General features: G+C 37.9%; 1 protein-coding gene across 1 annotated transcript in view; it reads right to left on the reverse strand.

Moving 5' to 3' along the window:
• The window catches only part of LOC107082447 (neural-cadherin-like), a 169,694-nt gene that overhangs the window by 106,309 nt on the left and 49,030 nt on the right, over positions 1-14,355 (reverse strand). The window contains exons 2-3 of the mRNA XM_015371134.1: positions 8,232-8,429; positions 3,388-3,613 (exon numbers count right to left, since the gene is read on the reverse strand). Of these exons, the coding sequence (XP_015226620.1) occupies positions 3,388-3,613; positions 8,232-8,429 (424 nt within the window). The remainder of the gene's footprint in view (positions 1-3,387; positions 3,614-8,231; positions 8,430-14,355) is intronic.

The raw sequence follows: 14,355 nt of genomic DNA on the forward strand, positions 1-14,355 counted from the left end.
TGCACCAACCGGAGTCTTTATAGGATCTTCCTGATGTAGGATGTCGGGTCAAGAGATCTGTTGTTTTAAGGTATATTGGCTGAGCTATTTTTAGTACTGGAAAAAAAAGATGTCAGACTCAATGTCGAACACCATTTAAACCTGGGGACATATTGCGATCCAGTCTCACTATCTGCCTCCTCACTTGACTTCTGGAGACAGACAGATGTAAGGCAGAGGTGGGCATTGCTACCTTCTGATTTGTCTGAGAACAAACTCAAAGAAGCGAAAGGGTCCATGGCACAGGTGGAAAATGGAACAATGTGTAAGAGAGACAGTTTCGGTCAAAGGAAGGCGAGATGTCCATTTGACTGTGGGTAGGAGAGAGGGACACTGAGCTTGTTCCTAAAATTTATGTATTGAAGAATCCATTTTGCTGATTGGCTCAGTCCAGACCTCCATCTGTCTGATCCTCCTCCTGCTTGAAGCATGTGTTCTTTTTCATCCCTGACCACACATGTCTGATATTGTGTTCCTGGACTTGCTTTTCAGAATCTTCCTGTATGCTTCTTTGCTGTCTCTTATCTTGATCTTAAGTTGGTTTTGTACTCCTCAGTAATTACCTGTCTCTGTTTTTGAAGAAATCATCTTTAATCAAGGATTTGTTTTTGAGTAAGAATTACATTGTTCTGCTGGAGATGGTGGTATTTGATGGGAGGTTTATGTAGTCAGTCACACATGTAATCATTGCACTGATGTCTTCTTATTGTGGCTGACATAGTGAATTCCTGTCTGTAGCCTCATAAATGACCTTGCAGGGCTTCTTTAGCCTTGGTGACAATCTTCTTAGATATTTTGTAATGCAGGTGTTCTCTTATAAAGTTGCTTATGTTCTGGGCAGAGAAATACAAGATTGTGATCTGATATCCCAAAATAAGGTCTTACTTTAGAGATCAATGAGTCCCTGACATTTGCATAAATCAAGACCAAAGTTTATTTTCTCTAAAACAGCAGCTGATAAACCGCTGGAAGTGTAGTAGAAAGCGAGGAGTGATTAAAGCCACCAGTTTTTGCCACAAATGCATTGGGCTGTTCTGCCTGTAGTAACAACAGAGCTGATTTAATCATGTGCAGTGTCTGCTATGGCAGAAGGTGGAATGTAAACAGTAACCAACAGCACACTGGTAAACACCCTTTGCAAAAAATATAGGAAAAACCAACTGTCAATAGTTCAATATCTGGGCTGCCGTAATGGATGTTTACTGTATCATGTCCTGGAGGACACCATCTGTTTATGTCAAACACTGCACAAACTTAAGCTTTCCTTAATTTTTCTAGCCGTCATTAAATCTCTGTCCGTTCGATTGGTCAGAAAGTCTTAGAGAGAGATGCTGGAGTCAGGGATTTGATCCTGCAGCCACGCTACAATAAAAGTCATAATGCTGCATTTCCGATATTGGGTTGGGTCCTTGCGAGGGCTTGGAGTTCTTATAACTTATTTCCCAAAGAAATTAGATTGCCCATAATCATTCATGGAAGAGACATACATTTCCTGCTCCTCTCTCTTCTGTTGACTCCTGCTCTACATCCTTTAAACATCCTTTTTAACTCAGCTTATACTTGTTGGAGTAATTCAAGAATTACTTAAGCTTTAGAGATGTTAATTACAGTAGCTGCTCTCACGTGTTAAATAACAGCTTGCTATAGTCGTAAAAATATTGACAAAACTCCTTCCAGGTTCCCAAAACTCACCTGAGTCAAAACCATTAGAAAAAAGCAAACTTTGATCTACAAACAGAGGAGCTAAAGTTTCTTTTGACTCTGTTAGATGGAAAGCAATGTGAAATTATGGAAAATTCCTCCTAATGTTAACAATAGTTAATGCACTTAGTTTAATTATGTTTTGCTATTTTGGATTTTTTTCATGTTTATGTTGCTGTCTAGGCCAGATAACTACAAAAAATATGTTTACTACTAGTGACATTTCTACTGGTTAAATGCAGGATACATACAGTACATAACACCACATAAAAGCCATATGCAGATTATGTATTATTTTTACAAAATCAAAGCATTCTAAAAATAGGTTATCAATCTTTATTAATAAATTTATATATATATCTGTCTGCACAATAAATTACAATAAAATTTTAACAATAAATGGAGCTACTTAATCCCCCATCTACCACCAAGGTATGTAATGTCAACTTCAAATACTAATGTAGACAGTTTTTCTTTAATCTCTCAGATTTGTTTTACCTTATTCCAGTCTTCTATGGAAAACAGCACAAGATTACTTAAACTGATTAGGGACATTGCTACTTTCACTAAAAGGTGTAGTGAATGATGTTCCTTTTTCCTGGTGATTCATCAAATCAAGTGGTCCTCCTAGTGTCATCAGGCCGTCCTACTTGCTTGTCCCCATTTTCACTCACCAGTGGTGAGTCTGACATATTGGAAAAATTGCAAAACTTCTTTCAGAACGTAAGCTTGTATGAGCGATGCAAACAGCAACTTTAAAAAAGAGCAAGCATGAGGAGAAATTAGCTTGTGCATGCTCTTGCACACGTTTAATAGTCATTCCTTCTTGGGAGCAGGTACATAGATGTTCATGTGCATTTTTTTTTAAAGTGGAATGGGTGGGTCTTTTTAAAAATTCTCAAAGATCCTCCGCTATACCTTTAATTGATGCAGTACCATAATAAAAGTAATGAGAGTGCAGAAACTAATTTACTTTTCGCAATGATCACAGCATCTCCATTCTATTTAAAAAACAACAAACCCATATAGAAAGTCACATCATAACAACCAAAAATTTAAAGGGGTCAAAAAGCATCAAGCACCAGGACATCAAATAGCTGAATAAGACAAATTATTTAAAGACCAACAATTTATCAGTAAGACAATTGGACCCCTAAACTGATTTCACAAACTGGCTATCCAACAACTCTGATTGGTAAAAGATAAATAAAAATAATAAAAAAAACAACCTTACAGTCCAATCCACTTACAACTAAAAAATACGAATAGAACAAACTTGACCTCACTACAAATAAATTACCCCTCCTTGATATAAAATGGAAAGAAAAAGTCCAAAATAACCACTGCATCACTAACCAGAAGAATTTATCTTTCAAATTATTCTTTTCTAGGTGGGAACTGGTCCAAAGGTGCTCAAGCATATCTAAATACAAGACTTAAACTGAAATAACTCGAAGTAGTTCTTTTTAATTACTAGACATTATCAGAAAAATATATCTAATTAATGCAACATATTACACAATGGATACATTATTTTCTTAAATGCTGTAAAAAACAGAAAAATTAATTTCTGAACACACTCCAATCACATAACACATCTGGTAAACTGCTCGTGAATAAGAAGAATGTTCCATATACAAAACTTACGGCTGTCCTTCAGGGGTATTCTCCGGTATGGTAATGGCATAACTGGTGTTGGTGAACTGCGGTGCTCGGGCCCCTGCCACTATAGATACCATGGCAGGTGCGCTGTGGCTTCCCAAGCCATCAAGGGCAACCACACTTAGCAGGTACTCTCTCTCCTTCTGAAGAACCAGCCCCGTGGTCACCACCTGTCCTGTCTTCTTGTCAACAGCAAAGCAGCCATCGCCCCCTGTTGGGAACGTCAATGATATTATTTTTAGTTTCTGGATCCACACGATTCAGATAATCCCTTTGCGTGTATTAAGTGGAAGATAACAAGTAACATAAATAATGTGTTTCTGTTTTTACTAGGTTTAACAAGGAAAACACACAAGACACATTCTAGATATATAAAATATTGCATAAAATTTAATAGATCAAGTGGTGATGTTTAGACTTTGACACAATTAATACAATAATATTTATGCAATAATTAAACTGTTATGTGCAGTGACTTTAGTCCAAGATCCTGTTTCTTGACCATTTTGAGCAGTAATGGGATGTTGGTCAGGCGTAAGGAAAGAGAAACTAGTAAAGAAAATATTTGCATTTTATTTTTCTAATAAAGAAACACATCTTAATCAATTGTTAAAGCTTGTGAACGAATGATGACATTCTACACAGCTCAGTTAAGTCAATTAAATCCAAAACTTTGCCTACAAACCTAAACCAATATAACTGGTATAACAATTATATTAGGAATGGAAGTGAAGATCCTGAAATTGCTTGTCTTTTGAACTTGTTTGAGAGAGATTTAACACTCTATAGAAAACAAAATCGATGTGGTGTAGTTTTCAAAAGCATTTCTAGTTTTTTTCTGTCACCTACTGTATGGTGTGTGACTTAAAGAGAAATGCTTTTTTTCTTTGTACTGTAGGTACTTTTATATAACCCGTTTCCTGAACTGGATGCAGTATATCTCACGCTCCTGTGGTGTTAACTGTGTAGCACTTACTGTACATGTTGGCAGGTTAATAACATTTTCTTTTCATATGAATTACCACATAGTTTTAAGGTTAAATATATGTTGATGGAAAGCCTAAAAGAACCAAATACTTTTTCAGCCTTTACCCAATGTATTTTTCCAGATGGATGTTAACATACAAGTGGCTAAACCAAAACAAGTAGTTCAGAAAGTTAATAAATCCTGTATGAATATCAAAATAATGTGCAAGTTGCAAAAGAGATGCCACACCATATCTGCGGTTCCCATCCCATCTCTTCTTTTTGCTTTTCTTCTTTAATGGCACACAAACGAAAATGCTGTCTACAAAAGTCAGTAAAATACTGTAGAATAATTCTTAAAAAACAGCTTGGCATTTCTTAAAAGAAACAAACTGTTCTTTGACTTGAGGCTAATTTCAAATATTAATTCATATATACCTGAGTTCTTGAGGCAGCATACTATGCTATAGGGATGACCCTGAATGAGCTACAGTGTCGATTAAATTAATCTCCTAGGAAAGATGAACAAAAAATGTAATTTGATAAATAATTAAAAATAATTCTGTTGCAGTACCATGATCACATTATGGTAGTTTCAGATAAATTTTACAATACACTTTTGTTTTCCTTTAGGTGCAAACCTGTGAAGATATAATTGTTTATTTATTGTTCTATTTTTATTTCAAGAAACAAAGAAGCTCAATATTGATACTGTAGGGATGAAACCTTTGTGCAAATATCTTTTACCTTAAGGACAGCGCCTACACCTCTAATATTTTTCATAAGGCGGAAGCACTTTATGGTTTAGCTTCTGTTTTGTTCTGCAGACTGGTAACTAGTGGGAGTGATGCAACAACAAAGGTAACAATGTGCCAAAAGCATCAGAAAACAAGAGGACAGTAAATATGCAAACAAGGACATGGGAGAAAGCAATCAACCATTTGAAGAAGGAATACTTATCAACGTATGAGCGAATGGGGAATTGCATGCCATCAGGGATAATGATAACAAAAGTTTCTATATGAACAAAGGGGCAGTAATGTAAAAAAAAATGTTTACAACAAAATATTTAAGCCTAAGTTATTCTAAGTCTAAAAATAGAAATATATCCTGCTTGAACAGAATCAATAGAGAGCAAAACTAATAGCCTCATCTTCAAAAACAGGTGCAAACTAAATAGATTGTGCAAAGCAAATCTTCTTTACAGGTGCAATGCAATTTGCACTTGGTAAGTGTGAAACACTGAGCCCAAACCTTTTTAGGTGTGCGCCCTAATGAATATGCAGATTACATGCTATGACCAAAATGCTAATTTATGGTTGGAGGATATGCAAAGGTAAATGTTTACTGGGGAGGTAAAGCAATTTATATTTTCCCAAACTGATCGTGCGAGCAGTTACTGTATCTATATTGAACATGCAAGTCTACGGCACACAAAAAAAAATCTCTGATCATTGTGGCCACAAAGAAGGCATTGGTACAATGACAGAAGATTGAGAGAGTCATTGCACATGTTAACATATATGGACTGTCAAAATTGACAACAGCAGAAAAATATTATAAGGTAAGATGTCCAGGTAGGAAAGATTAATACAGTGGGAAGCAAACTATAATGATTTCTATCTGTTCCTGCCTGAGAAGCTACTGAGCATCTGATCTCTGGATATTGACTTCCTGCCTTGGCTCGCAAATGGGTCTATTTGCCTCTGCCTAATTGTGATCTGTTCTATCAACCATGTATGACCCAAGCCTGGACCTCTGATCTGCCTCCTGCCTCTGTTTCTCTGGAAACCTCTTCCTGGTTGGTGTGCATCTTGTTACCAATTATCTTGCTTGGATTCCAGATTTTCCTGTTGTCTAGCCCTTCCAGAAACCTCTCCACTGTAACTGCATCTCTGTGCATGACCTCGGGACTGACTCGAGACTAAGACTCCCCCAATGGGCTTAGCCCTTTTTTAGTAGTGTCAAGATTTAGATCAGGCAATCAGTGAACCAAATCATCCAAAACGAGCAACTGGGATCAATCATCCTAGCCAATCCTGGCTCCTCAGAAAGTTAGTGGCTTTCATTCAATGCACCTTTAACACCACTAAGTTGGCCACTAACCCTGTTCTCCTCCCCACAGTGATTCAAGTTTTAGTCAGATCCTGTTCCTACAATACCAGTAGTTTTTTTTTAATATAAATTATTATAACTCTTACTTCCTATGTTGGTTGATTTATTGGGTCTCCAGATTCTGTCAGGCATTGCACAGTCAGACAATCTTTCCATATTTAACTAAAATGAAAACTACAAAAATAAATAAACAAAACTTAATAACAGCCCCCCCAAAAAACCTGTGCTAAATAATCCATCATAGACTCCTTGCACAAAGCACAGTTATTTAGTATTCAGTTTTATAGCCCTTCAGTGGTTTGCAGTATTATGGGATAAGCAGGTGTTGTGAGGAGTTGGTGGAGTTGAATACAGATGCTTATAATTTAATATTGGCGCTGTAAGTCTGACAGGGCTCATTCCTAAACAAGACTCTATTAATCATTGATTAAGCTTTCCCTAATTTTCTAAAAGCAATACTTATACTGCTGTATGAAACCATCCCCACTTGAAGCTGATTAAGCTTCATTAAATAACTGTAGACTTAGAATTAAGCAAATATATATAACTGTATTAATCCTCACAGTTGTAAAATATTTAAAATTTGACAGACAAATACATTTCAGATAGCCAGAAAACAAAATATTATCTAATTTTTCAGAGTAAATAATTGCTTTCAAATATAAATACATTATAAAACAAAAGTGACTTGCCACAGTTTTAGTACATAGCTTAAATCGTTTTTTTTTTTCTCCCGAAAAGATATAGTTACTGAATTAAGGACATTTGGGAGAGTTTTGGAAATTTGGAAGGAATAAAATAACACCCACAATTATCTAATATATTCATTGACTCACGTTAAATCTGTTTCCAGTGAGGGGAACTTTAATATTGGTACAAAAAACCTCAACCACGGTTTTACTTGATGATGAAAGAACTGGGTCAAATTGTGGTCATCAAGAGGTCAGTTTGTCTGATGACATCCCGTGGTGGTGTTAATGTTAAGCAGTGGATAAGAGGGTTAGAGAAATATTACTAAAATCCAAACAACAAGTTGAAATTATTCCGATGAGCTGTTAGTTAGGCTAAAGTGAGCAAAATGTCAGTTGGCACTGCTTTAAAGAGTTCTTAGCATGTGTATAAAGACAATGAGCTCTTCTGTGCAATTGGGGTTTCAACTCAGAACAAGGACGTAGTGGGATGTCCTGATTACAGTTAAACCACAAGTCAGGGGGAAATCAGTAAACCCCACAAGCAACATCAGCACATCCCCCAATCTCTGCCAACAGCCCTCAATCCCTTTAGCTAGCAGGGGGTCCACTATTCTGGCAGGCTTCCAGCAGCCCGCTCTATGTGTTTGTGTATGAGTGAACGTGCGCTTGCTTGATTCCCGGTATGAAACAGAAAGAAGCAGACAGACAAGAGTGCATGAAAAGTGCATAAACAAATCTGTGAAGGCCTCTGGCTGTGTGTGGGATTCTGTGAGAGTGGCTGTGTGCATAGAACTGAAAGTGGGATGGATATAGAGAGGTAAAGAAACAAAGCGGGTAAAAAAAGATAAATAATATAACGAACACATAAAAAGTGTGTGAATACATGAATAAATCTTAATGCCTGTGGTATTTTGCCTGACAACTGTGCTGTGTCAATCTAGGTATATCAATTTTTTTACATTTTCACACAATCATGTTTTTTTATCAACAGCACACTGCATTTTACTAATAGCTGTTGTGCGTTTTTATGCGTTATCTTAATTGTAAAAAGCTCACCATCTGACAAGAAGTACTCCACTTCTCCACTTTTACCCTCATCTTCGTCAGTTGCCTGTAGCTGGTACACAAATGTTCCTGCCGCTGCCTCAGGAGACACAACAGCCAAGTACGGGTATGGTTTCATATTCCACTCAGGGACGTTGTCGTTGACATCAGTGATTGCCAGTTTCACCTTGTTCAGGTACCAATCAGGGCCTAAAGGATAGTGAAGAAATAGTGTGAGAGATGTGAGTACAAAAAGTGACGGCTTTCTTGTAATTGTGTGGAGGAGAGACAAGCAATGGGAGTTAAGTAACAACAAACAGATATTCAATTAAAGGTGTAAGTGCATGACAGAGCAATCCTCTCCCTTAGATGGAAACACATACATCTGGTCTGGGATACATTTCAAGGATTCTAGCTAAAAGTGTTCAAAAAAACTCTCAGCACAGTATGGACATGATTCAGATCTGCAAACATCATTTAAAAAAATCTGTCTCAACATTATGATCTTCCCCAAATATGTTGTGCTTTGCTTTACTTGCCTCTCTCAACCCCTTATGCCCGGTGGGCCTGGTACTGGGCCCAACTGACACCTGCTCATGTTTATCTACCTATAGAAATGGCCAAAACAAAGTCACATGGCCTTTCATCCACACACCTTTCAAATGGGGCTTTAACATTTTTAAAACATGTTTAAAAAATATTTTTTCACAACTACTTTTTGTTTTATAGCTGTGTAAACAAATGAAATGAGATTTAAAATTTCAACTGAAATGTGTGACTGCGGCAGCTTCATTACAGATGGTGACACTTGTGTTCCATCAGTTTCTGTGAATGGTATGCATGTGCCTTTATGATATTTAGGTTACTTCTATGCAGATTCCTGTCATATAAGGTTGACAGTGTGAGAAAGAGGAATAGAAATTAGATCCCGTTAGTTGGAAAATGAAAATAAAATGCCAACTGCCAAGCATGGTGGTGGTAGCACAATTTTGTGTGGCTATTTCTCTCCATGTGTCACTGGTTCATTGCAAGGAGTTTTATTCTTCTAAATTTATAGCAGTAGATAGTTGAACATGGATAGAATTGGGTGATCTGATAAATGATGTTCTAAACACATCTCCAGATAAAAGGTTATCAGAATGCATAACAGTTTGGTCTGAGGTAAAAAACTACTCACATTCAAAGAATTCTACCACACAAAGCTGTCAACCAAAGAGAAAGATTTTTTTTTAATTATGATTATTATTATTTCTATTTCAATTAAGGGTATAATTTTATTTGATTCGTTAAAAAAGAATGTGCAAGAAATAAAAATGTTTGAAACAAAGGTTCACAGAAAACATTAACGTTATTTATTAAATAACTCTTCCATCCTGATAAAAATAATGGATGAAATACTTAATTGAATGGCCCAGATTAATACACAGAATATCCAGATGATTATCAATGACTGTCTATCTCTGACAATGGTGGAGGATAGTGGGTGCATAGCTGAGTATCAATTGTAGACCAAGTTTCCTGATGGGCTAAAGCCTCAGCCACAGTCTCATCCAGCAAGTCTTGGTAAAGCCATCTTGATCTTCCCATAAGCATGCAGGAAAGACACCTCAAGAGATCATGCACTTTGTCGCCTGCATGATGTCTCACTAAAGTGAATAAGAAGATTCCAGGAATCCAATTACCATCTAAGGTGAAGGCACCCAAAGAGATCTTGTTTGCAACATATTGATGACAAGAGCATAGCATGCATTTGTTTAAACTTAAATTTTTTGACGTGTTTCAAGTTAAACATAAAACAGTATACATTTAAAATATATATAATTTTACTGTTACAAGCCCCAATGTGCAAATCTGTTCCCTTAGAGTGGAATGTTTTACAGATCTGTGAGTGCAAGACAGTATTTCCACAAATATTGGCTTTGATGATTTGTCAACGTGGCATTAAAGAATGTCAGAAGAGCTGCCAACCGTTTCAGTGGGCTGCCATCCACTAAGGCCATCTGCCTCACCAAAGTGAAGAAAAAACATTCTGCCAAGACAGACATGCTCCAAAACACAAGCACCAACAGATTAAAACATGAGCACAAAAGATTTTACTCCAACAGAAGTTATCCTGTTACAACAACATACTCCTTACACACCTTCCTGTGCTTTCTCTACAACTAACCAAAATATACTTTGAAAGCTAAAAATAGCTCTGGGTTTGAAATCCTGTTATATAACAACACTCCTGTTTGTGAACACCTATATGTGTACTTTTAATCCAAGAAGAGTTTGTGATACATCATTTTACAACCTGAAAAGTGACTCAACATCTTTTTTAGTAATGCAAACAATAAACAGCTGATTTTTGCTCCACTGTGTCTGTATTTACTGCTCCATCCATGCAGCTAATGCACATTTTTTTCACTTTAACTTATGTTAAACTTTAATTTATGTATTCGAAATCGCAAAGAGGTGAATAAGTGTGAAGCATAGGAAAGATGTAAACAAAAAACTTTCACAAATACTAATGTGAAAAGTGTGGCATCAACTGATATTCTATGGGTGTTTATAAAAACTAAAAAAAAAACTCTTCAAACCACAACCTTAAAATGGTGGAGGGGTTTCAGAAATTAGATGAGTTCAAAGAAGTGGGGAGCAGCCATCTCAGTGGGTCCACCACCTTTAGGGGAACCATGAGGGACAAAGAGGATTTTGCAGTAGTCAGAGGCAGGGGAAGAGAAGACGATTGATGGACACTTAGACTGTCCCTGGGGATGTGCAAAGTTACCTGAAAGGGGGGGAAGGAACCCAAACTTGTGCAGGAGATGGACCGATAACAAACCTAAATAGAGAGAGGACTCTCTTCTATTGGTCATTGGAGAGAGGTGGAGGTGGAGAGCTGTCCACAGATCACCAACTGGTGGTGAGTTGGACATGATGAAGGAGAAGGAAGCTAGACGGAATCAGCAGACCCAAGTGAGTTGTGTGGGTCTGCTGTAAACATCTGATGGAGCCCACAGTCAGAGAAGTCTTTGAACACCACCTACAGGAGATCTTCTTGTGAATTCTGGGAGACAAGGGATTTCGAGTTTGAGTGAACTATGTTCTACGCATCTAATGTCAATGTAGCCAACTGTAGTTGCTGCTGTAAGATCTGTGTTGCCTGTTGTGGCAATAATCCTTAAACCCAGTGATGGACGCCAGGAGTAAGGAATGGTGTTATTCGGAAGAAGGAGTCCTATGGCTTGTGGCACTCTGAGGCAGCAAAACGGTATTCTGAGGCCAAGCATGTTGGTTGCTGAGACAAAACTCAGGTCTAGGAGGACTTTGGAAAGAAAATGGAAAAAATAAAACTATTGCATGGCTTCAAAGCAATTTAGCCAAACTGTCCACTGCCTCTAAAGGGGGGGGGGGGGGGTGGGGGGGAGCAGTGCTTTGCTAATACCAGTTTTAGTGGGAGTGAGGAGCTTCTGACCTTAATTTTGGTTATTTTCATAATGTGGAAGGAAAACTTTAATGATCTCCGCCACCCTGGCATGACTTCCATGGGGGAAGCAGAAACTGAGCAGTCAGAGCCAAACATGTTCGTCGACAAAGCTGAAGTCAATGAGGTGCTCAAAAAAGTGGCAAGGCTCCGGGGACATGGATGAGATCAACCCTGAGTACCATAGGTCTCTAGATGTTGGGCTGTCATGGCTGACATGTATCTTGAGCATTGTGTGGCGATCAGAGACAGTGCCCCTGGACTGGTGGACTGGGGTAGTGGTTCCCCCACCATGAAAAGGGGGGGTGATGTGTTTATTCAAACTACAAGGGTCTCAAACTTATCAGCCTCCATGGGAAGGCCAATGCACGGGAGATTATAGTCTGACTGAATGTCAAACCTCAACTTTAGTGTGGTTTTCACCCTGTCTGAGGAAGGGTGGTTGAGCTCTACATCCTCTGCAGGGTGCCGGAGAGTTCACAGGAGTTTGCCTAACTGGCCCTCATGTATTTAATGGATCTGGGAAAGGAAAAGACATTTACCTAACAGCACAGTTATTTGAAAGAGTGAATAATACCCTCACTAAAATGGGCCAATATCTTGCTTTGGGTATCCTAACCCAGCCAAAATTGGTTTAAAATACTACTATGGCTATCGTGGTGCCCTGATGGGGTCGCTACAGGAGTGAAGATTTGGGGGTCTTTTAAAAGGGCCATCCGGTGACCGAACAAGTGGAGCAGGATTGCAGGCATTAAATTGGACCTGTTCCTAGAACATCTTGGTCTCTGGCAGGGTTGCCCGTCATTACCAGTCCTTCTAATAATCATTTGGACAGAATTTCTGGTGGCATCAAGGCCACGCAGGGGTCTGGTTTGGGGACCTGCAGATTTCATCCTTGCTTTTTTGTTATTTTTCTGGCGGCCTTTTAAGAGTTCATAAATGCAAATAATTTCCATGAAGACCAAATAATACAAGTTTGACAATCTCAAAGAGACTGCCGGATCCATCCTCTACAGAGAAAGTAGGATACTGATGCAAACCTATCAAGGCATGGCAAATTTAACCAACAGCACAGACGTTTGAAAGGGTGAATAAATCCCTCACTAAAATGAGCAAAAATCTTGTTTTGGGTATCGTAACCTAGCAAAAACTGATTTACATCCAAATGACCTCCATATTTGGTTGAAAAATGAAAGTTTCAAATCTTTAATTTTCATCATTAAAAGTCCAGTTTTCAATGTCTATTACTGGACTAAAGTCGGAAAAAAATCAGACCCACCAAACACTTTTACAACAACTATTTATGGACCAAATCAAGACTGTGATGGAACATCCAAATTTAGTTTACAAAACAATGTCAAAATTACATTTGGATTTTGGGGCAGTCTTTTTTCAGCATGGGGAGGGGAGCTGGGCAGAATTTATCGGATAATAGAAGCAACTAAATACAGGCCTATACTGGACGAACAACTGGGAAAGATGTTAAGATTCTAGCAGGACAACGTCTCAGGGCATAAAGCCATAGCTGAAATAGAACATATGTCTTGGAAAGTCCAAACCATAATCCAACTAAATGGAATTGATCATTTGTGGCAAGGCTTGAAAATGAGTTTTCAAGCCTTGTTCATATCTGACTAAGCTTGAGATGCTATAACCCTAAAGACTTCTGAACTGTGACTGTAGAACTTAACTGCTTGTATAACAATCTTCTGCTGCCAGATACAGTATAGATTCAGGGGAATACAAACTATATTCAAGCCGTTTTGTAAAACATTTTGGAAACTATATGTAGCTTACAATCTACCACAAAATTACGACTACTTTGTATTTGTGTCCACAGTTCTTTAAAAACACTGACTTTTAGTGGTTGTAACATGACAAAATGTGAAGCGATTCATGAATGCACTGCAAATAACTGTATACCAAAGTACAAACAATTCTGTATGGGTTGCGGCAACAGATGTGCTGCAATATTTGTTCTGTCCAATGAGATGGAAAGTGCAACTCAGATGTAAAGATCACAGCTTTTTTTCTAATGGATTTATGTTTAAATTTTGATAAAATGAAATACAATTGAACACACTCTACACTAGTTGTGGAGTATTCACATCAAAGTACAAAATCTGCAAAGTAGTTGACAGCTCCTAAATGAATTGTTAGTAGGATAATAACTGAAAGGAAGAGCAAGAGGAAATAATTAATCTAACTTTCTCCTCGTGGGTTTAAAAGTTCCTCCCCCAAGGAAGAAAAAGTTCAGGCTAGGATGTGACAGTAGTGGTTTTGGATAAATAGCCACTTTATCCTGTGGGCAAAAAAAACCGAATCAATGTTCAGATGCTATCTCCTAAAATGTTAACACCAGCAATTTATGCAGTTAAAGCCAAATCATACTACCCTGCAAGACAGAACAATCCTTTTCAAGATGAATAATGAGAAAGGAATCTGCTGGTGGGGTGGGGGTGGGGGTGGGGGGGGGTTGTGTTGGGTTAACAGACACTTAATCAAAAAGAAATCAGAGTTTTAGCATTTAACATTTAGTTATCTATAAAATCTCTGCAGTAAGCGATTCAAGACACCCTCCTTGCCTTCTGCTTGTTGGTGTCTTTCCCAAACATGTCTCTGTGGTAATGCTGGAGATGATTTTACAAGGCTCCATCTAATTAGCTT

This window comes from Cyprinodon variegatus, unplaced genomic scaffold, assembly GCF_000732505.1.
Source record: "Cyprinodon variegatus isolate N-32 unplaced genomic scaffold, C_variegatus-1.0 Scaffold54, whole genome shotgun sequence".
In the NCBI taxonomy this organism is placed as follows: Eukaryota; Metazoa; Chordata; class Actinopteri; order Cyprinodontiformes; family Cyprinodontidae; genus Cyprinodon; species Cyprinodon variegatus.